This window comes from Hypanus sabinus, chromosome 5, assembly GCF_030144855.1.
Source record: "Hypanus sabinus isolate sHypSab1 chromosome 5, sHypSab1.hap1, whole genome shotgun sequence".
Taxonomy (NCBI): Eukaryota; Metazoa; Chordata; class Chondrichthyes; order Myliobatiformes; family Dasyatidae; genus Hypanus; species Hypanus sabinus.
The window spans coordinates 91,267,903-91,291,207 of NC_082710.1; the positions used below are offsets into that span (position 1 = coordinate 91,267,903).

A 23,305-nucleotide genomic window follows, 5' to 3' on the forward strand; every position below is an offset into this window, starting at 1 on the left:
ATTGAAGTCCCCTCCTCTCCAAACTTCCAGTATCCAGATTGGCCACTGGTCAAAGCTCTATGCCTCTCCATCATCCTATAAACCTCTATCAGATCTCCCTTCTGCCTCTGCCATTCCAAAGAAAACAACCCACGTTTAACCAGCTTCTCACAATAGAGCATGCTCTCTCAACAAAGCAGCATGCTGGTAAACCACTTCTGCATCCTCTCCAAAGCCTCAATGTCCTTCCTATTATGAGAGGATCAGGACTGTATGTTGCATTCAGTTTTATTTCTGTGAAACCAAAATGTGTTTTTCTTAGAATTAAATAAATGTTGCTCACTTTTCTTAATATGACCCAAATCATTGACTGTATATTCCTTTTGCTGCCTGATCTATTGAGTTCCTCCAGCATTTTGTATGTGGTTTTAAAGCAAAAATTGTCTATTCTGTTCCCAACAGAAACCCTTGTCTAGATTCTTCATGTGTGAGTCTAAATGGTAACCATTGGCAGACAGTTCTTGCTGGAATCCATACAGATGTAGTACACACCAGCTGTGTGGTGAAAAAAGCACAGCAGTGCCTCTTTCACCTCAGATGGTTGAAGAAGTTTGGTTTGGGCCCCCAAATCTTAAGAACTTTCTACAGGGGCACAATTGAGAGCATCCTGACTGGCTGCATCATTGCCTGGTATGGGGACTGTGCTTCCCTGAACCGCAGGACTCTGCAGAGAGTGGTGCAGACAGCTCAGTACACCTGTAGATGTGAACTTCCCACTATTCAGGACATTTACAAAGACAGGTGTGTAAAAAGAGCCTGAAGGATCATTGGGGATCTGAGTCACCCCAAACACAAACTGTCCCAGTTGCTAAAATCTGGGAAATGGTACCACAGCAATATAGCCAAGACCAACAGGCTCTGGGACAGCTTCTTCCACCAGGCCATCAGACTGATTAATTCATGCTGATACAATTGTATTTCCATGCTATATTGACTGACCTGTTGTACAGACTATTTATCAAAGGTCAACCACCTTTTTTTTTGCACCGCAGACCGGTTTAATATTGACAGTATTCTTATGGACCGTCTGACGGGGGTGGGGGTGGGGGTGGGGGAGGTGTTGATCTCGACCAGAATATAGGTGGTAAGTCAACCATAAATCACTTATAAATGGCTAATACACTCAATTTAGTTTCTAAAAGGGTTTATCGAACTAATTTAATATTAAACGTACAGCACATATTTTCCTTGCATGAACATAGTGATAAGTCAATTATAACTCACTTATAAGTTAATAGCATAACATTTTAAGTAATGTTTGGATATTAAACACACAGCGCATATTTTCCTCGTATGAACATGTAAAATCATTGCAACACACCAGTGAGAGGACGAGGTAAGAACCGGAGGACACCGTGCCAGGGCCACAGCGGTCACAGTCCGGAGAGAGGGGCCGACCGAGCGAGGGGTGCGACAGGACGTGTGCCCGCCATCCTTGTAGGATCTATCGGCAGACTAATGTTTGGCTCGAGGGATGACTTACAGTAGATCGCAGCGAGGTAGCTGCTCTGCTACTTATGAAACCCTGAGCCCAAATTAGGTTGTCTGCGAATATTTTAGCACCGGGTTCCCCATGAACATTCGGTGTGCTAAACAGGTTTAGAGGCGGCGCTGATCTGTCCGCGCTCCAGGCCAGTGGCAACGGCACTTCTCACCAACCGGTTACCCCAGGCCAGCCAGTGATCCCTGGCGCGAGGGTGTCACTGCATTTCGGCGACCGATGACCTCCCGTGGGTTCAAGTTCAACAGTGGGCGTGACAGGCAATGAGGAAAGGTGCAGCTGACTCATATCGTTTCCTCGTGGTCTGATGGTTGGGGATCACTGCTATTTATTATAAATTGCACATTTAGACAGAGACGTAATGTAAAGAGTTTTACTCCTCATGTATGTGAAGGATGTAAGAAATAAAGTCAATTCATTCAATTCAATTACTTAAGCTGGGGTACGGAGGTCACCACTTCTTCAGCCAGGTTTTGATCACTCAAACAAGAGCTTGAACCTGATGCTTTCTTGGTTTGAATAGCGATTCAGCTTAAAATGGTGAGCCCTAGCAAAACTTTCTTTCAGTCCCTTTTTTGGCTGAGCAAAGATCTCAGTATTTTTAGATTCCAGTAAGGGAGACAGCAAGATAAAAATATGAAACCGTATCAAAAACATAAGATGCTTTGATTTTGATATCCACAAGTAATGTTTAGCTCCATTTTTACAAGCCAGCCACGAAGGTTTTGTTAATTAGTGGTGCTTACCTGAGGTTTAATGTTAGCTTTAAGGAGGGCATCAATAAACTTTATATAGTAGCTTAATCCAGCCTCATTAACAAAACGTGTGGTACCATCTGGGAGAATACGAGCCCATGATAGGGAGAAACGGTAATGGTCAACTTTCAGCTCTTTAAGAATGGCCAAGTCTTCTTCAATCTTGTGATAGCTGTCACATGCAATATCCCCTGTATCACTGTTGCCAATTTTAAGGGGAGTATGAGAAAACGTGTCCCATATGCTTAATCCTTTGCCATCAGCTCTCCAACCTCCTTCAATCTGTAGATAACAGTAAAAATACATCTAACAGTTTTATCCACATTTATATCTCCTCTTTTTATCCTTCACAAATAAAAATGAAAACTGTATTTACTCAATCTATAGTTTTACAAATCCCTTTTTGATTCTTTACAAATCACCATTGAAAAGTGCATTTAAAAAATACTATCAAATAAACTACACCAAAGGGGAGCTGACACGATTTCTCACACTTGTTTCACACTTCCAATTCAGATTCATCTAGGTTACTTCCCCTCCCAAACATCTATGGTACATTTATTGGCAGATACAACCTGTTGGGACATGGCAACAGTTTCATGTACAGTAAAACTGCTGTAGTTAGCAGATATGGGACAGCAAGCACTGACATCCGGAATTGGACTCCACATAGCATTCATTCAGCAACAAATCATGAATTGTTGAATTTCATATTACTCAAGGAGCTGAATTTTCCCACTGAAGTTTTGCCAGATTAAATCTTAAACCAAAATATCAAACCCATTTATCTGAATGGAGAGAAAGGCTGCGAGGATATGTTAAAAATATAGGTGATCCCTGCGTTACAAGAAGTAGGGGGAGAGGTTGTGTTCCTAGAAAAGTGTCCATTTCATGATTGTCCATAACACTGTTCATCTGTCAAGAAATACAAGTTTAAAAAAAAATTTTCACATAACTTTTCGCATAAATTTTGTAAGAGTGAAATTTTATTCCAGGTTTCAGATTTTTAGTAGTGCATTATGAATTTCTTAATGGCAAATTACCATTACCTAAACTGCTGTAATGGGTAAGGCAAGTGATGAATATGATTAATGTCCCCAGATTAAGCTTTTGAGGTGTGTGTTCTAATTAATGAAAGTGGCCTTGCTAATGTGAGCTTGGATTATAATGAGATGCAAACATAAAGAAGCTTTCCCCACTATTTCTCGTCAAATGTTCATTTATAAAATATCCTCCCAAGATTACTATCCTCCCAGCAAATAACTATAGGTGTACATGCATTGAAGTGTACAGACAGTGAAAGAAATTTTACTTGTTTTGAAGGATTGTTTCAAAATGAAATTTAAAAAAAAATCTAAATTGAATCTACTCTTCTTGAGGGGTAATTGATAGAATGAAAAGGATTCAGAAACAAAGATACTAGGCATAAAGGAACAATGGCCATAAGATGCCTGAACCACCCTTATAAAGCAATAGCAAAATATCTGGCATGCAAATAATTATCAGATGCTTGATCAGTGGTTGTGAAAGTTACTCTTACACTTTATCACTAAAGTTTACATCCTTCCTCTCATGTCATTAAATGTGATACTTGTTGAAAGCATACCATACACATATGGGTCAATGTAAAACCAGGGAAAAAATCTAATTGAGGTGTGAAGGAAGTTATCTCAAGCTTCTAACTCAGATTCAACGAGGTTTCTTCAGTGCCAAATGAGTGACGTGATGCTGTAAAAGAACAAAGGGGAGAAATTGGATTGCTCAAACTACAGAGGTACCTTGCTCTCCACTGCTGGGAAGATCCTCGCCAGAATTCTCTTGGGACAGAATCATCCCTACCATTGCCGAAGGCAAACTCACAGAGAGTCAGTGCGGATTCCGAGTGAACAGAGGCACATCTGGCAGGATGTTCATCCTGCGCCAGATACTGGAGCAGTGTCTTGAACAGAACAGCGTTCACTGACCTGACTGAGGCTTTTGACACAGCCAGCTGTGATGATCTCTGGAAGATTCTGTCGAAGCTCCGCTCTTGCCCAGCATTCCTCGCCATCGTGCAGCAGCTCCATAAAGGCCAAAGTGGTCAGTTTAAATACAGTGGTGACCTGTCTGTCCCATTCCCCATCAGTACTGGTGTGAAACAAGGCTGTGTTTTAGCACCAACACTCTTTGCCATCTTTTTCAGCACGATGCAACAGGAAGTGAGAGCATCTTCTATTGGTTCTGCACTGACAGAACCTCCGCCGCCTTCTCGCCCAAACAAAAACTATGCAAAAGTCCATTCTCATGCTGCTACAGAGGACATGCTACAGGCTCCAGTTGCTCAATTCACCAAAGCTGCAAGGGCTTTTGGGTTAACGGTCAGTTTGAAGCAAACAATGATCTTCCATAAGTCCCCTCGTGACATTTACATCCCACCTCAGATCACTGTTGGCAACCACCCTCTCACCACGGTTGAACAGTTCACCTACCTGGGCAGTGTCATCTCCAACAACACTATGGTAGTAAAGGACGTTGACATTTGACTTGCCAGAGCCGGCAGTGCCTTTGCCCGCCTCCAGAAATGAGGTTGGACAAACTACCTGCTGCATCTCTGCACAAAAATCCAGGTGTACAGAGCTGCCATTGTCACAACACTGCCAGCCGGCTCCGAAGCCGGGGTCTTTTACCGCAAGCAAATCCGGTTACTCAGGTACTTTCATCAGCGCTGCCTCTGCTCCATCACGGGTATCAGCTGGCAGGATCGTGTCTCCAACAATGAGGTCCTGGAAAACGCTCAACTGCCAAGCATTGAAGCCACTTCACTGCTCAGGCAGCTCCACTGGCCAGGCCACGTGTCTCTCTTGGACAACTCCAAGTTAATGGAAGCAGTATTATATGGAGAACTCTCTCAGGGCACGAGAGATTGTGGTGCCCTGCGCAAGAGATACAAAGACCAACTTAAACAGCAGCTCACAGGCAAATACTGAGGTCAATGAGTGGCACAGCTGGCTTGTGACAGAGACTGCAGGAGAACCTGATCCATGGGGCAGCTAAGAAATCTGTGGAATTCAGAAGGGCGACTGCTGAAGAAAAGAGGAGGCAGAGGAAGGATCTTACTACCCAAGCACCCATATCCCGGCAGTTCCTGTGTCCGTATTGGCCTCAACAGTCACCAGCAATCTTGTCGTCGCTCCTGAGGAATCTTCCTCCCCCTTGATCTTTGCAAGTGAAGAACCAGCCAGCAAAGTTGACATCGGATTAATGCATGGAAAGGATATCATAGAACCTAAAGGTAAAGAATGCTCTTGACATTTTCTGTACCTATAAAGGAAAGTATTCATTCATCTATAACTTGCCTATGAATTGACTTCCTTTAATTTCCTGATTACTCTTTGTCCTTTTCTTCAGCCATGGTAATTGTTTATAATTCCCGTATAACTGTTTGTATCTTCCAATAAGACTTTGGTGTATTCAGTTGCAGCGGCCACTCCGGTCCAATCAAAGGTGGATTTGTTTGTCTTGTAAGTCTTCTTTACAATTGTAAGTCACAGCTGGACACTAAGAACACCAAGTACTGCAGGACGATCCATCAGCGAGTCGCTGGGTAAGACAGAGCTGGACTCATTGCCTACCGTTGCTGGGCTTATTGCAGACCATTGTGCAGTGTACAGTGCGAGTGAGTGGTTGTCTTGGATGTTCTTATTGTGATTACAAGACCCCGTTGGACTTGACTTAACTGATGCATAACAAGACATGTGGCATTTTAGAAGAAAGAAGGAGTCACAGGGTAATTTGTGCTTTTTTTCTGTTAGTAGAATACTGTTTTTATTGTCTAGCTTCCTAATTGTGCCACATGTTTCCAGAGAAATTGTGGCCACTTTATGACGCATAAAAATCAATGCTATAAACACTTAGAACTCCTCAGATTCAGAATCAGGTTTAACATCACTGGCACATGGTATGTGATATACAGGGGGCCACACCAAAGGTCTCTTCATCATTGCTTCCATTTCAGATGTGTCTGCTCTCATCTCATCCTCCCACCATCCCATCAGGGAAAAGGTTCCTCTTGTCCTCACCTACCATTCCACCAGCCTCTGCCTAGCACATAATTCTCAGAAACTTCCACCATCTCCAACACGATCCCACCACCAAGCACATCTTCCCCTCCCCCCCCCCCCCCCACTTTATGCTCTCCACAGGGATCGCTCCCTTGTCCATTCGTTCCTCCCCACTGATCTCCCTCCTGGCAGTAATCTCCTTGCAAATGGAACAAGTGCTATGCTTGCCGCTTCACCTCCTCGCTCACTACCATTAAAGGCCCCAATCAGAGGCGGCTCTTTACCTGTGAGTCTGTTGGGGTTATCTGCTGTATCCAGTGTGGACCACTTTGCTGAGCACCTATGCTCCAGCTTCCAGAAAAAGCGGAACCTCCCTGTGGTTACCCATTTTACTTACATTCCCATTCTCATTCTGACATGTCAATCCACGGCCTCCTCTACTGATACGATGAGGCCACGCTCAGGTTGGAGGAGCAACGCCTTATATTCTGTCTGGGTAGCCTCCAACCTGATGGCATGACCATCGATTTCTTGAACTTCCAGTAATGCCCCTGCCCCCCACCACCATTCCCATTTCTCACTTTCAACTTATCTCCTCACCTGCCATCAGCTCCCTCTGGTGTTCCTTCCCTTCCCTTTCTTCCATGGTCTTCTACCCTCTCCTATCAGATTCCCCTTTCTCCAGCCCTTTATCTCTTTCACCAATCGACTTCCCAGCTCTTTACTTCACCCCTCCCCCTCCCTATCACCTACTACCTTGTAATTCTTCCTCCCCTCCCCCCACCTTCTTGCTCTAATTTCTTATCCTTTATCTCCAGTCCTGATGAAGGGTCTCGGCCTGAAACGTCAGCTGTTTACTCTTTTCTATAGATGCTGCCTGGCCTGCTAAATTCCTCTGGCATTTAGTGTGTGTTGTGAAATTTGTTATTTTGTGGCAGCAGTACATTGCAATACGTAATAATATAATATAAATTGAATTAAGTAAGTAGTGCAAAGAGAGAGTAAAGAAAATGAAGAAAAGAAATATTGAGGTTCATGGGTTCATTGTCCATTCGGAAGTCTGATGTTGGAGGTGAAGAAGCTGTTCCTGAAATGTTGAGCGTATGTCTTCAGGCTCTTGTACTTCTTCCTTGTTGGTAGCAATGAGAAGTGGGCATGTCCTGGGTAATGGACGTCCTTAATGATGGATTTCACCAATGTTGATTGGGATGCACTAATGTTGATTGTCAGTGAAGGAGAGTTATTAATTCCAATCTTGTGAGGAAGTCAAGCATCCAGTTGCAGAGGGAGGTACAGAGGCCTGTGTTTTGGACCTAGTTGATTGGAATTGAGAATTTCATTATGTTGAACATTGAGCTGTTCAACAGCAGCCTGATGTAGGTATTGCTATTGTCCAGGAGATCCTGAACCAAGTGGAGAGCCAGTGAGATTGCATCAGCTCTAGACTTATTGTGGTAATAGGGAAATAGCAGCAGGTCCTGGTCTTTGCTTAGGCAAGAGTTGATTCTGGCCATGACCAATCCTTCAAAGCACTTCACAGTAGATGTGAGGGCAAATGGGCGATAGTCATTGAGGAATCTCACCCTGCTCTTCTTGGGCACTGATATGAATTTCAAGCAGGTGGGAATCTCCCTCTGCGCTAGTCAGAGATTGCAGATGTCCTTGATCAGTTGGTTGGCACAGCTTACCTTGCTCTTCCTGGGCAGTGGAATGATTGTCACCCTTTGAAGCTGTTGGAAACCTCTGACTGCAGAAGGAAGAGATTGAACATGTCCTTGAACATTTGGCTGGCACATGTTTTCAATGCCCTACCATCAGGGCTTGACAACTTGCGAGGGTTTAGCCTTTACAAAGATGTTCTGACATTGGCCTCCAAGATAGTGATCACAGGTATATCAGATGCTGGAGGATTTGTACAAGTGTAGTTTTATTCTCCCATTCAAAATATGCACAAAAGATGGTCAACTCATCAGGGCGTGAAGCTCACAGTCTTTATGATGTTAGGTTTTGCCTGGACTTCGTGTATAGCTCTGGATTGGTGTTGAATGCCACAGATCTAGCCCTTAACAGACTACAAATTTCCTGGTTGATCCATAGCTTTAGGTTTGGGTATGTCCAGTATGTTCTCAAAGACACATCCTCATCTACAAAGGTCTTGGTGAAATTGGTGACAACTGTGGAGACTTCATTCAGATTCAAAGTGAATCCCTGAATATTGAACAGTCCACTGTGTCAGAATAGTCCTATAAATGCTCATCTGCCTCCCTTTACTAGACCTTCTTGGTCCTTACCACTGGTGTTGCGGTCTTTAGTCTCTGCCTGTATGCCGTGAGTAGAAGTACAGTGAGGAGATTGGACTTTGTATGTGTGGGTGTGGGATGGCATGGTAAGCATTCTGATGGTGGTATAACAGTGGTCAAGTGTGTTGACTCCTCTGGTTCCACAGCTGATATGCTTGTACTTCTTCAAGCTGGCTGGCTTGAAATCCCCTGCAGTGATAGGAAAGGCATCTGGATGTGCCATTAAGAGACGGTGCTCAGCTCCTCCAGTGCCTGCCTGACATTGGCCTGAGGTGGAATGTACACCGCTATCAGGATAATGGTGGAAAATTCCCTCGGCAGATAAAAAAGGACATTTGACCAATTGATGTTCCAGGTCAGGTGAGCAGGATTGCGAAAGAACTACAATGTCTGTGCACAACGATGAATCAATGATAAAACATTCTCCAACTCTTCTAACATTAAAAGATTCAGTTGTCTTGTCTTTGCAAAGAATGGCAAAGCCACCTGGCTGCACTGCTGCATCTGAAATGCATTCGTGAGCCATGTTTCTATGAAGCAAAGTACTCAATGGTCCCTGATATCCCTCTGATACTGCAATCTTATTCTGAGATCTGTTATTTCCACAGGGGACCAATATATTTCATTAGGAGTTAGAGGGGACTTGAACATTTCTAGAGATGTTCTGTGGGGATGTTCTAACTGGTTGCATCTCTGTCTGGTGTAAAGGCACCAGTGCACAGGATTGTAAAGAGTTGCAGATGGTTGTAAACTCAGCCAACATGAGTGCCAGCCTCCTCACCATCGAGATCATCTTCAAAGGTGGCATTCATTATTAAGGACTGCCATCACCCAGGATGTGGCTTCTTGTTACATGGAGAAAACATTGATTATATGCCACAGAACTGTATACTCACCAAAAGCTATTCAATTAAAGACAAACCTGATAGGCAGCAGTAGCAGCACTCCATGCAAAGTTCTTTGGAAATTCACCATAGAAGAACTCATCATCTTTGTGTTGTGGGAAGCCATTGTCACGAATTATTTCTGCATAGTAGTGTGCTGACCGCTTAGGAGTTCTTTGCCTGTTAAGGTCTTTGAAGTTTACATGATGCAGTCCATATTGTGTGCTATATCCACTGATCCATTCAAAGCTATCCACGAGGGACCTCACACCATAACCTTTAAGATTAACGTGGTCCAGTTTGTAAGCTGCAAATATTTTTTAAAAAGCAAGTAATTAATTTCAGGTAATTCAAAATGTTCACTCACTGCATATTTAGCACACCATCAAGTAATTAAAATTTTATTGTTACAGACATTTTAAAAAGAGTAAATTCTAAGTCTACTAATCTATATGTATGTTCTGTATCAAACTGTATGTTCTACTGTTCATTAGAACATAAGAAATAGGAGCAATCTGGTCCATTGAGGCCACTCCGCCATTCAATAAGATCTTGGCTGATCTGACCATGGACTCACCTCCAGCTACTTGCCTTTCCCCAATAACCCTTAATCCTCCAACTGTGCAAAAATCCATTCAATCCTGTCTGAAATATATTTACTGAGGTATCCACCACTGCTTCATTGGGCAGAGAATTCCATAGATTTACCACTCATCTTCCATGAGGAGGAAGCAGTTCCTCCTCATCTCTGTCCTAAATTTACTCCCCCAAAACTCCCCTAGTTCTAGTCTCACCTACCAGTGAAAACCACTTTCTTGCCTCTTTCTTATCTGTCCCTTTCATAATTTTATATGTCTCTATACAATCTCTCTCATTCTTCTGAATTCCAGCAAGTACAGTCCCAGGCAATTCAATCTCTCCTCATAGTCTAACCCCTCATCTCTGGAATCAACCTGGTGAGCCTCTTCTGTACTGTCTCCAAAGCTAGTATACCCTTCCTCAAGTAAGGAGACCAGAACCCCACACAGTACTCCAGATGCAGGTTCACCAGTACCCTGTATAGTTGCAGCATGACCTGCCTGCTCTTAGATTCGATCCCTCGAGCAATGAAGGCCAACATTCCATTTGCCTGATTGATAGCCTGCTGCACCTGCAAACCAATCTTTTGTGATTCATGCACAAGCACTCCCATCCTTTTGCACAGCAGCATGCTGCAATCTCTTACTATGTAAATAATAATCTAATCTTCCATTTTTCCTTCCAAAATGAATGACCTCACATTTACCAACATCATACTCCATCTGCAAGACCATTACCCACTTAACCTATCTATATCTCTCTGCAGACTCTCCACATCCTCTGTACAATTTACTTTTCCACAAATTAGTGTCATGAGCAAACTTAGATACACTACGCTTGGTCCCCTCTTCCAAATTGTTAATGTATATTGTGAACCCAGCACCGACCCCTGTGGCACACCGCTCACCACTGATTGCCAACCAGAGAAACACCCTTGTAACCCAACCCTCTGCTTTTGATTAGTTAACCATGCTAATACATCACCCCCAGCTCTATGCATCGGATAAGTCTTTTATGTGGCACCTTATCGAAGCCTTCTGGAAATCCAAGTAAATAACGTCCATCTGTTCCCCTCTACCTACTGCGCACATTATATCCTCAAAGATCTCCAATAAATTTGTCAAACAGGACCTGCCTTTGCAGAATCCATGCTGGGTCTGCCTTACGGATCCATTTCTTTCCAGATGCCTCACTATTTCTTCTTTAATGATAGCTTCAAGCATTTTCCCAACTACAGATGATAAACATACTGGCCTATAATTACCCTGCCTTTTGCCACATCCTTTTTGGAACAGTGGCATGACATTTGCCTTCTTCCAATCCACCGGGACCTGCCCAGAGTCCAGAGCATTTTGGTAAATCATCACCAAAGCCTCTACTATAACAGGTGACTTGTCTATCTTTAGGCCCACAAGTTTGCTCAGCACTACCTCTTTAGTGACAGCTATTGTATCGAGGTCCTCACCTCTCATCACATTTATATAATCTCTTTTTGGCATGCTAGACATGTCCTCCACTGTGAAGACTGACACAAAATAGTCATTCAAAGCCTCAGTCATTTCCTCATTACCCAATGTCAACCTCCAAGGGATGTACATTCACTTTGGCTGCCCTTTTCCACTTTACACAATTATAAAAGCTTTTATTATCTGTTTTTATATTTTGTGCTAGTTTATTTTCATTATCTATCTTCCCTTTCTTTATTGCTCACTTAGTGGTTCTTCGTTGCTTTTTAAAGTTTTCCCAGCCTTCCAGTTTCATGCTACTCTCGGCACGAGGTTTTAGTTTGATTTAGTTTGTTTTATTCCTTTGGTTATCCAAGGCTGGCTCTCCGCACCCTTACTGTTCGGATGTTTCTCTTTTTTTTTTGCTTTCTGCAGTTTATGGTTCCATAATCTGTATAATTCACTCAGAATATATGAAGGGATTTTAATTAAATTTTAGAAGAACTTTGAGAGAATCAAATTATGTAGAACAGCAATTGCTTGCTATATACTGTAGACACACACGCACATGCACACATATTGCATATAGTTAGACAGTTAAGAAACTAGAAGCAATCAGTATAAAAATTGGAACTTGCTCCACACATGCCAAATGTCATATGGCCAAAAGCATCCATTACTGTATTTAGCAGAGAAGCAGAAACTAAGTAACCTTTCAGTGCTTCGTTGATGTATGTTTTGTAGTAGAATATTCTGTCCGTGTCATCCACGCCAGCAGAAGGTTTAGTGGCTACTCCATTTTCTGTTATGTAAATTGGTGGATTATTATATTCTTCTTTAATCCAGTTCAGCAGTCTCCTTAGACCCCAAGCTACAGCCCTAGCATTCCTGGCAGCCGAAGTTGGCCAACTTGGGTCAACCTCTTCTGCTGTGTCCCTGTCATATTCATAAGAAAGAGTTTTAAATTTGTTGATCGCATGACTGATAATTTTTGTCGTGTGCATATTGAGACAAAAGACATCTGCGGAGCCACGGATATAAGACTTTTCCTTTTCCGTAAACTGAGGAAGCCTTGAGGATGATAAACGCTGTAGTTCACTCTTGTTTCCAACCTGCCATTTCATTGCTTCAGGATAATCACCATTTTTAAAAATGGGATGTGCAAACCATCCCAGTGTAAACTGCAGGTAGCGATCCGCTGCAGCCACTTCTCTGAGTTCACTCAGCACCTTCGGTTCCACCCAATCTGCATTAAGACTTATAGAAATTAAGCCATTCTGCTTGCTCCTGTACTTATCATCGTAGGTGTGAAACACTTTGGCATGAGATTTCAGCAATATGTGCGCCACTCTGTATGGAGCATCACCAGGCTCTTTTAAGGATGGAGGAAAGGCACCTGTGCCATATCCTTCCCAGCTAAATACAGAAGGTTCACTAAATGTTATCCAGAACTTAACCCTATCTCCGAAAGTACTGAAACAATAATCAGCATATGCATTAAACAAGTCAATCAGTGTTTCATTCTCCCAGCCTCCAATATCTTGAAGTGCTTGAGGCAGATCCCAGTGGTAAAGGGTCACCACCGGTGTTATGTTGCTTGCAAGAAGACCATCAATTAGTTTATTGTAATAGTTAACACCCAAAGGATTCAAGGGCTCAAGTTGCCCATTGGGGAAAATTCGAGACCATGAGATAGAAAAGTGGTAGTTTTTAGCTCTCAATGCTCGAAGCATGTAAAGATCTTCATCAATTTTGTTGTAACTGTCGCATGAAATATCACCATTCTGGATGTTAGAGCTGTGGGTGAAATTGTCCCAGATACTAGGTCCTTTCCCATCGGCATTCCACCCTCCTTCGATTTGGTAAGCTGAAGTGGCTACACTCCATCCAAACCCTTCTGGGAATGTGCCATATAAAAAGTTGTCCCTTTCCATTTCATCCTGATTTGAAAACTTCTCCCACACAATCTTAGCCTTTGAAGGCACTTCTGATGCTGCTAAATTTGTCAGTCTTTTAATATTGTTGGCAGTAAAGCTCTGAGTTATTTTTTTTGAAGAACTATTAACAAAGCCATTATTCTCAATGATCTTTGTGTAAGAATATGCAGATTCCTTCGGAGTTCTAGGTCTGTTAGAATCTTCAAAATCGACATAATGAAGTCCAAATCTAAGACTGTATCCTTGTGGACCTTCAAAGTTGTCCATTAGTGACCATATTGTAAATGCTCTTACATCGATCCCATCCACACTGGAAGCTGGTTGGGGTGGGTGAGGGAAGAAATAAAAGTGATGTTAATCATGCTAATCAGTGATTTCATGGAACAAAGCAATTTGAGGCCATCTGTCAAGTGCGTAAAAGACAGTAACTATTGCTTGTCTTTAAATTTTAAATAATTTTTAGCAAAACTAATCTATCACAATTGTAGATTCATAAAGAAGAAACTGATCAAAAATAAACAATTTTATTCTTGTATGATTAATGCTGTAATCTCACCAAACTCCATCTCCATAGCTCTTGGTTCATAAGAAATTTGTGAGTAGATGATCTGAAAACTTATCACCTTTCCAACAGTTTTTTCCAAGAAACATATTTTTCTTCATTTTCTCTTGAAATGTATTATAACAGCAAATGTAATTACTTTTTTGTTGAAAACATGCATTTTTCCAAAAAGGAAAAAATTTGGAGCAGTAGAATTATATTAAGGGAATAGATTAAATTTCCAGTGGAGTAAACCACAAACCAAAATCATAGTTCTCAGAGGCATTAATAATCTGGTAAACTAGATCGTATGCTCTCTGGTTCTTCACTGTAATTGATTCTTGTGATGTAACTTTCATGGCGATCTCTGCCTTTATAGCTTTCATGGAATTGATTTCCATAAATGCTTCAGGCTGCAAGTAACATCTGGACCTTAATTTAATTTGTTAAATTAATATTGGCAAAGGTCTTCTTAAAAATGTTGTTATCTTTGATGATCACCTGGCCCTTGGCTTAGAAAGTTGATGTTGTACCTCTGGGCTTAATGCTGAGCCCAGTGGCTGAGTGAGGGGTCAGATCTGCTGCCAACTGATTTCCTGTCACTTTTCTTCTGCAGTTCAATGCACAGACCAGAATTTTACTCCAGCAATCTGACAGTTCTTAATTACACACCAAATAATGATCAGTATCCCGCATGAGGACCACAGCCTAGTCATAGGGTTTGGAGGGTTGCGTGTCTCAATGACCCAGAGAGCAATACTGGCTGGAATCAGGGCTTTATGCTTTCACTCATAGGGTTACTCATGCCAAACAGATCAAAGGGTAATAGTGGTCCACCTGTCTTCCAGGTTTGGGGAGTTCAGTTCAGGGCTAACAACCCTGACTAATAAAACAAAATTGTTACAGAAGCAGCAATGAAGAATCATTCTACATCTGAGTATGAAGGTATTCCTGAGTCTCCACCCGGGACTCGCATGACTGATAGTAGTGAAAACCGAAGAAGCAACTGGCATAATGAAGGAAGACCTGAACACCACCAGGAAGGGAGGACCTTCATTGCTGCCCAAAACACCAGTGGTGCAGCGGGCAGTAAGTTAGTAGTGATCAGTATACGCTGGCCTATTGAAACCTTGCTAATGGAAACTTAAAGTGTGAAGCTTCAATTGCCATTATTGGCAATCCTATTCCTTCATGTGTACAATATAATGCTTTGAGTGTGGATGGTTGAGAAGTCTGATTTATTTTCGGTACAACGTACTATCGTTGTCTGTGAGCACCATCTGATTGGTTAGAAACCTGCAAGGTGCAGAAACTGAACTATGTAGTTTCATGATTGTAGCCATTGCCATCTGCAGACAATTGAATGGGTGGCTTTGCACTTCTTTGTGGGGGCAAAATGAGATTTACGACACATTTATAATGAGACTAACACAGGTAAATTATTTGTATATTGCCCACATTACAGTATGAGGCCCCAAATCTTCTTTTAATTAGCATTTACATTTGTCAATAATATGTATTATTATATCAGCAATACTATTTGTAACTTGTTATAAAAACAGAGAATGCAGGAAATACTCAACAGTTCAGAGAGCTGGAAGGAAAAACAGTGATAATGGTTTTTAACTCTGTATCAGAAAGATGACCCATGTGTTGGTATCAGAAATTATTATGACAAGAACTTCTGTAACAAGAAACTTACCCTTCAATGCCTCGTTAATATAGGCAGCAGATGCCTCTGTCCTTAAGGTATCATTTATAGAGTCAGTGCCGTTAGTTGGCACTCCATGTCCTGTTATATAAATTGGAATGTTGGTACCTGTATATTCAAGTGCAATAAAATTTAGCAGTCTTCGCAGTCCCCATGGGACAATATATATCCATGGAGATGCAGTTGGGGGCCATGATGGGTGCACCTGAGGGGAAAAGTCCCCAATACTGTTGTAGTTTAAACCACACGTTTTATTTGTGGTAGAATTGATTAGCCAGGAGGTATAGTGACTAAGACCAAAGAAATCTGAAGTTCCCTTTATGTATTTTTTCTCCTCTTCTGTAAATGAAGGTAGCTGGACAGGAGTAACTGAGCATTCCTGATTATATTTTTCTATCTGCTTTTTTAACACTGCTGGATAATCACCATTAACGAAGATAGGATGTGCAAACCAGCCCAGCATAAACTGCAGGTAGCGATCAGCAGTAGAAACATCCGCATTTTCAGAGGAAGGTTCAGCCCAGTCTGAGTTTAATGCTATTCCTAATTGACCACGTTGCTGAGAGCGGTAGTTTTTGTCATATATGTGCCAAGCTTTGGCATGGGCCTTGATTATGGTATGGCCAACCTTGTAGACTGCAGTATTTACATCACTGATTCCTGGTGCATGCTGCCCTGTGCCATACCCAGCGTAACTAATAACCCAGGGCTCATTAAATGTGATCCAGTATTTCACACGGTTGCCAAACGCAGCAAAGCAAAAATCTGCATAGTCAGCAAAAATCGGTATTATACTCTCATTCTGCCATCCACCTCTATCTTGCAAAGACTGAGGAAGATCCCAGTGATATAGTGTCACAATTGGTTGAATGTTGGACTCCAGTAAAGTGTCAATCAGTTTATTGTAATAGTCTACTCCCTCTTGGTTCAGCTTAGCACGATAGCCAGTTGGAAAAATTCTTGGCCACGACAAAGAGAACTTGTAAGAGTTTGATTGTAAACCTCTCATCAAATAAACATCATAGTCAATCTTATGGAAGCTATCACAGGCAACATCTGCTGTCTGGTTTTGTTTGATTTGTCCCTGATGGGCAAACCTGTCCCATATACTTTCTCCTTTCCCCTGTTCTGCCCAGCCTCCTTCAATTTTAAATGAGGCAGTAGCTGTGCCCCAGAGAAAGCCACTGGGGAAAGTGCCATTTACAAAGGCGTCTCTCTCTTCTGATGATTGATTAGAAAACTTCTTCCATATGGTTTGATAAGATGTCGGAGCATTTGCTGTGGCAAGTTGGACTTTACTGGAATGCTCCATGATCTTAAGTTTATTTCCACCATCCAATAGAGAAGAGGTACTGAAAGCATTAAATAAAAATGTTTAAATATTTAATTCCACATCGCTTAAGGATATTGAATATAAATTTATTTATCTGAACGTCAATAAAATACTTGTAAATAAAACTCCACCAGCAAACTAAGACTTATGCATTAAGTTGTGTGGTTGTTGCTCGAGAACAACTAGGCGGGGAAGATAATAAAGTTAGAATTATAAGCATAGGAAATTAAGAAACTTTCGAGATCAGAATCAGAATCAGGTTTAATACCATTGGCATATGTCATGAAATTTGTTCACTTTACAGCAGCACATAATAAAGTACATGACAAATAAATATAGAAAAATAAAATGAATCACAGTAATTATATAGTATAAAGGTCTATTAAATAATTAAGTTAAAGTAAGTAGTGCAAAAAAACAGAAATTAAAAAACGTAGTGAGTTAGTGTTCATGGGTTCAATGTTTGTTCAAAAGTCAGTTAGCAGAGTGGAAGAAACTGTTCCTGCATTGAAGTTTCTGCAACATACTTCAATCTTGTTCAGTTGCCCTGCACCCCCACCAGAACCCACCTCCCCCCATAACAATGGAGATGCAGCCTGTCAGAATGCTCTTCAAGGTACATTTGTAGAAGTTTTCAAATGTTTTTAATGACAAACCAAATCTGCTCAAACTCTGAATAAAATATAATGCTAACTTGCCCTCTTTATAGCTGCATCAATATGTTGTGTCCAGGTTAGGTCCTCAAAGATAGTGACAGCCAGGAGCTTGAAGCTGCTCACTCTCTCCACTTCTGATCCCTCCATGAGGATTGGTTTATGTTCCCTCCTCCTACTCTTTCTGAAGTCCACAATCAGTTCTTTGATCTTGCTGACGTTGAGTGCAAGGTTGTTACTGCGACACCACTCAACTAAATGGTATATTTTGCTCCCGTATGCCCTTCCACCACCATCTGAAATCCTGCCAACAGTGGTTGCATCATCAAATTTATAGTCAACATTTGATCTGTGCCTAGCCACACAGTAATGGGTGAAGAGAGAGTGGAGCAGTGGGCTAAGCTCACTCCCTTGTGCTGCATCAGTGTTGATTGTCAGTAAGATGGAAATATTATTTCTGGTACAAACAAATTACTGCTTCTCGAAAACTACTGTCTAGTGACAAGAAGAAATATTGATCCAATCACAAACTGAATATCTTTATTTGTTTCTTGAAAAAATGTTGTCTACAGAGGATATACTATGAAGAAAGCTGTTAAGGAAGTGTAAAACCTAAGTCTTGGTCAGAGTTCTACTTAGGAGAGGTATTGCAAAATTACAGAAGTTGAAGAGGTGCTGGAGGCTATTGAAAAAGGATTGTGAGAGGCATAGCTCCCTGAAAATGGTGAAAGGCTGTGAAAAAGGATTATTGCATCCCTTCACTCGTTGGTTATGACACTGAGGACAGAGGTTGGCAAGTCAAGCTATAGCTGTACAAAATATTGACACCACACGGGGTATAATGAACAACTGTCATTTGAATGTCAAAGAGGGTGAAGAAAAGATGCGTATGGATACTACTGAAACTATATGGCTCTGTGAAATGGAGAGGCACAATCAACTGAGAATGGGGCTGTTATATGGAGAGCCTCAATAGGCTGGGTTGTTACTTATATGGAGAGACTTAATAAGCTGGGGCTATTTTATGGAAAGACACAATAGACTGGGGCTGTGATATGGAGAGACTCAATTGACTGGGGCTGTTAAATGCAGATAGTCAACAGACTGGGGCTGTTAAATGGAGACAGTCAACAGACTGGGGCAGTTTGTTCTATGGAGAGACACAACAGAATGGGGCTGCTGTATGGTGAGACAACGGGCTGGGTCTGTTTGTTACATGGAGAGACACAATAAACTAGGCCATTTTTCTTACATGGAGTGACTCAATAGACTGGGGCTGTTTGTAAAATGGGAAGACTCAGACTGGGGCTGTTATATGCAAAGACAAAAAAGACGTAGATTTTAATTTTCCACATATTGATTGGGACTCCCACACTGTTAAAGGTCTAGATGGGTTAGAGTTTGTAAAATTGTTCATGAAAGTTTTCTATATCGATATATAGAAGTACCAACTAGAGAGGATGCAATATTAGATCTCCTATTAGGAAATGAGTTAGGACAGGTGACAGAAGTCTATGTAGGGGAACACTTTGGTTCCAGTGATCATAATGTGGTAAACTATGTATACCTGACTGGACACGCCCCTCTGCTGACTGCTCCTGTGGCTCCTCCCACTGACCCCTGTATAATGGCGATTGGAGGCACTGCTCTCCCCTCAGTCTCCAAGATGTTGTGGTCATGTTTGCAGCTAATAAAAGCCTATCGTTCGCCTCCCGTCTCCGAGAGTTATTGATGGTGCATCAATTTTATTAGCTGCAATTTTAAAACGTGGAGAGCATTTTACGACCGGACAGATTGGACATTGATCCACAAGCTCCCGAAGCAGCCATTGCCTTTGAACTCTGGCTTGCATGCTTCCAATCGTACCTGAAAGAGATTCCCGTGACTGAGCCTGCTATCATGAACAGAGTTCTGCTCTCCAGAGTCAGTCCCCGGGTGTACTCCCTCATCAGAGACCTGCCGACCTACCAGGGGGCACTGGATGCCCTCAAAAGACAGTACTTGTGGCCGGTGAACACCATCTACGCAAGACATCACTTAGTGACATGGCAGCAGCAGGCTGGCAAGCTGAGCACTGAGTTTGTCCGGGCCCTGCAGACACTCGTGCGGGCCTGCGACTGCAGGAGACTGATGGCGGAACAGCATGCGGAGCTGCTAGTAAGAGACCCCTTCATTACAGGGATCAGGTCAGTGTACGTGCGCCAGCGGCTGCTGGAAAACGCCAATCTTACATTCAGTGATCGAGCTGGCTGATATGCTGGAGGCTCCTCTGCACAACACTGATGCTGTTCAACCGCCTGATCTCCCACTGGCCCCATGGACACTGCAGACTCCACCACCCAACGGCGAATCGACCTCGGCTGCTGTCACGCGCGAGTCCGTGAACTCCCCGCAATCGACCACGGCTCCTGCCAGTCAAAGTCCACGCAGTGTTACATCTGCAGACTCGAAAAGCACCCCCAAAATTGCTGCCCGGCCTGAAAAGCTACCTGCTCCAGCTGTGGAAAGAAGGGCCACTTCGCCAAGGCCTGTAAGTCTAAACCACGAGCGGGGTTGAGCAGCGCCGTGTGCGAGGCATGGGGGTGGCCATCTTGGTCACCACCATCTTGCCTGCCCACCTCGTGTGAGGCATGGGGGCAGCCATCTTTGTCGGCGCCAACTCGCCCCGCCTCCGACCCACGGGTGCTTACCGGGCACCAAGACGGCGGTTCAACTCTGGCCTCCGTAACCCTCGACCAAAGCGCCCCACACCAGCTTGCAAGGTCAATGATGGACATCCTGGTGGAGAGGCACAGGACTAGCTGCCTGTTTGACACAGGCAGCACTGAGAGTTTTATTCACCCGGACACTGTGCAATGCTGCGGACTTGTGACACAGCCAGTAAGCCAGAGGGTTGCCATGGCTTCTGGGTCGCATTCCACAGACATCCGGGTGGGTTGTGTAGCAACACTGGTGGTGCAGGGCACAGAAAATCGGAACTTTGCGTTACTGGTCATGCCTCAACTGTGTGCCCCTGTGCTATTGGGGCTCGACTTCCAGACTGTGACAATGGAGTATGACGGGCCCCTCCCACTAATCCCTGTCAGAAATCCTCAGTTCTGTGGGACTTCGTCATACACCCTGCTACTGACCACACACACACACACACTGACCCGCACATCCCACCCAGCACCATGCCAACAGCCGCACTACTGACACCACTTGCAGCCTCTCCACCCTCAAGATCTCTCCCCCACCGCTGTTCGCCAACCTGACCCCCGACTGTAAACCTGTGGCAACCAAAAGCAGGAGGTACAGCGCGGGGGACAGGGCCTTCATTAAGTCAGAGGTGCAGCGGCTGCTCAGGGAGGGGATCATTGAGCCAAGCTCAACACCTTGGAGGGCCCAGGTGGTCATTGTTCGGCAGAAAAATAGGATTGTCGTGGACTACAGCCAGACCATCAATAGGTTCACGCAGCTTGACACGTACCCCCTACCCCGCATCACGAATATGGTCAATCAGATAGCTCAGTACAAGGTGTACTCGACCATAGACCTGAAATCCGCTTGCCATCAGATTCCCATCCGCCCGGAGGACCACCCCTACACCGCCTTTGAGGCGGGCGGCAGGCTCTATCACTTCCTGCGTGTCCCCTTCGGTGTCACGAATGGTGTCTCTGTCTTCCAGAGGGAAATGGACCAGATGGTGGACCAGTGCCAACTGAAGGCCACATTCCCATATTTGGATAACATCACCATCTGTGGTCACGACTGGCAGGATCACGACACTAACCTCCAATGATTTTTCCAAGCGGCCAAAACTCTTAACCACCTGACTTGTTATCCTTGGGTACGTCGTGGAGAACGGGGTCATTGGCCCTGATCCCAACTGTATGCACCCCCTATTGGAACTCCCTCTCCCCACCACCCTCAGAGCCCTCAAACGGTGCCTGGGCTTCTTTTCCTATTACGCCCAATGGGTCCCTCACTATGCAGACAAGGCCCACCTCCTGGTCAAGTCCACCACATTTCCCCTCTCAGCCGAGGCCCGCACGGCCTTCAGCCGCATTAAAGGGGACATTGCCAAAGCAACGATGCATGCGGTGGACGAGACCATTCCCTTCCAAGTAGGGTGACGCCTCCGATTTTGCGCTGGCTGCTACCCTCAATCAGGCAGGCAGGCCAGTAGCATTCTTCTCTCGTACCCTTCAGGGCCCTGAAATTCGGCACTCCGCGGTGGAGAAAGAAGCCCAGGCCATAGTGGAGGCTGTTAGGCACTGGAGGCACTATCTCGCCGGCAAAAAGTTCACCTTGCTGACTGACCAGCGCTCAGTTGCGTTCATGTTCAGCAACCAACAGCGGGGCAAAATCAAAAATGATAAAATTTTGAGGTGGAGAATAGAACTCTCCACCTACAACTATGACATCCTGTACCGGCCTGGAAGGCTCAATGAGCCCCCTGATGCCCTATCCCGGGGAGCGTGTGCCAGTGCGCAGCTCGACAGGCTATATGCCCTCCATGCAGATCTTTGCCCACCCGGGGGTCACCCGACTTTACCATTTCGTGAAAGCCTGGAACCTGCCGTACTCCCTTGAGGAAATCAGGACGATGACCAGGGACTGTCAAGTCTGCGCTGAGTGCAAACCGCACTTCTACGGTCCTGAAAAGGCACAAGTTATCGAGGCCACCCACCCCTTTGAGCAACTGAGTGTGAACTTTAAGGGTCCCTTTCCCTCCACCAAGTGCAATGTCTACTTTCTCAACATAATCGATGAGTACTTGCGGTTCCCCTTTGCCATCCCCTGCCCCGATACCACTGCCATGTCTGTCATAAAAGCCCTGCGCCAGCTCTTCATTCTTCAGATATCCCTGCTATATCCACAGTGATAGAGGGTCCTCGTTTATGAGTGACAAGCTGTGCCTGTACCTGCTGGCTAGGGGCATTGCTCCTCGTGGGACCACGAGTTATAATCCCCGGGGAAATGGACAGGTGGAGAGGGAGAATGCCACAGTGTGGAAGGCCACACTTTTAGCCCTTAGGTCAAAGGGATTGTCAGTCTCTCGCTGGCAGGAGGTCCTCCCCGAGGCACTCCACTCCATCCGCTCCCTGCTATGTACATCCACCAATGCCACCCCTCGTGAGCGACTCTTTTCTTTTCCCAGGAAGTCTGCCACTGGGACCACCCTACTGGCTTGGCTGACATCCCCAGGGCCAGTGCTGCTCCGGAAACATGTGAGGAGTAATAAATACTCCCCACTGGTCGAGAGGGTTCACCTACTTCATGTGAACCCTCAGTATGCCTACATGGTCTTACCTGATGGGCGGGAGGACACGGCCTCCGTCTGTGACCTGGCGCCCGCAGGAGTACCAGACCCCTACCCTGAACACTCCACGGTGACTATGAGCCCCGTACCCACCGGTGTATATACCCACGAGACACCGCGCACACTCCCCTCTCAGCCGAGGCCCATGCGCACACCAAGCCCTCCGCAGACTCCTCACTCCCATACCGGGTGCCAGGCACACACATGAGGGATTACTGACGCCTAACGGGCTGGCACCTCAAGTCAGGCTGGAGCCAGCAAAACCACCATCACTGGTGCAAT

General features: G+C 44.2%; 1 protein-coding gene across 1 annotated transcript in view; it reads right to left on the reverse strand.

The window, feature by feature from the left end:
• Positions 1 to 23,305, reverse strand: part of LOC132394767 (lactase/phlorizin hydrolase-like) — a 94,459-nt gene that overhangs the window by 26,960 nt on the left and 44,194 nt on the right. The window contains exons 8-11 of the mRNA XM_059971175.1: positions 15,724 to 17,084; positions 12,256 to 13,797; positions 9,558 to 9,826; positions 2,287 to 2,577 (exon numbers count right to left, since the gene is read on the reverse strand). Of these exons, the coding sequence (XP_059827158.1) occupies positions 2,287 to 2,577; positions 9,558 to 9,826; positions 12,256 to 13,797; positions 15,724 to 17,084 (3,463 nt within the window). The remainder of the gene's footprint in view (positions 1 to 2,286; positions 2,578 to 9,557; positions 9,827 to 12,255; positions 13,798 to 15,723; positions 17,085 to 23,305) is intronic.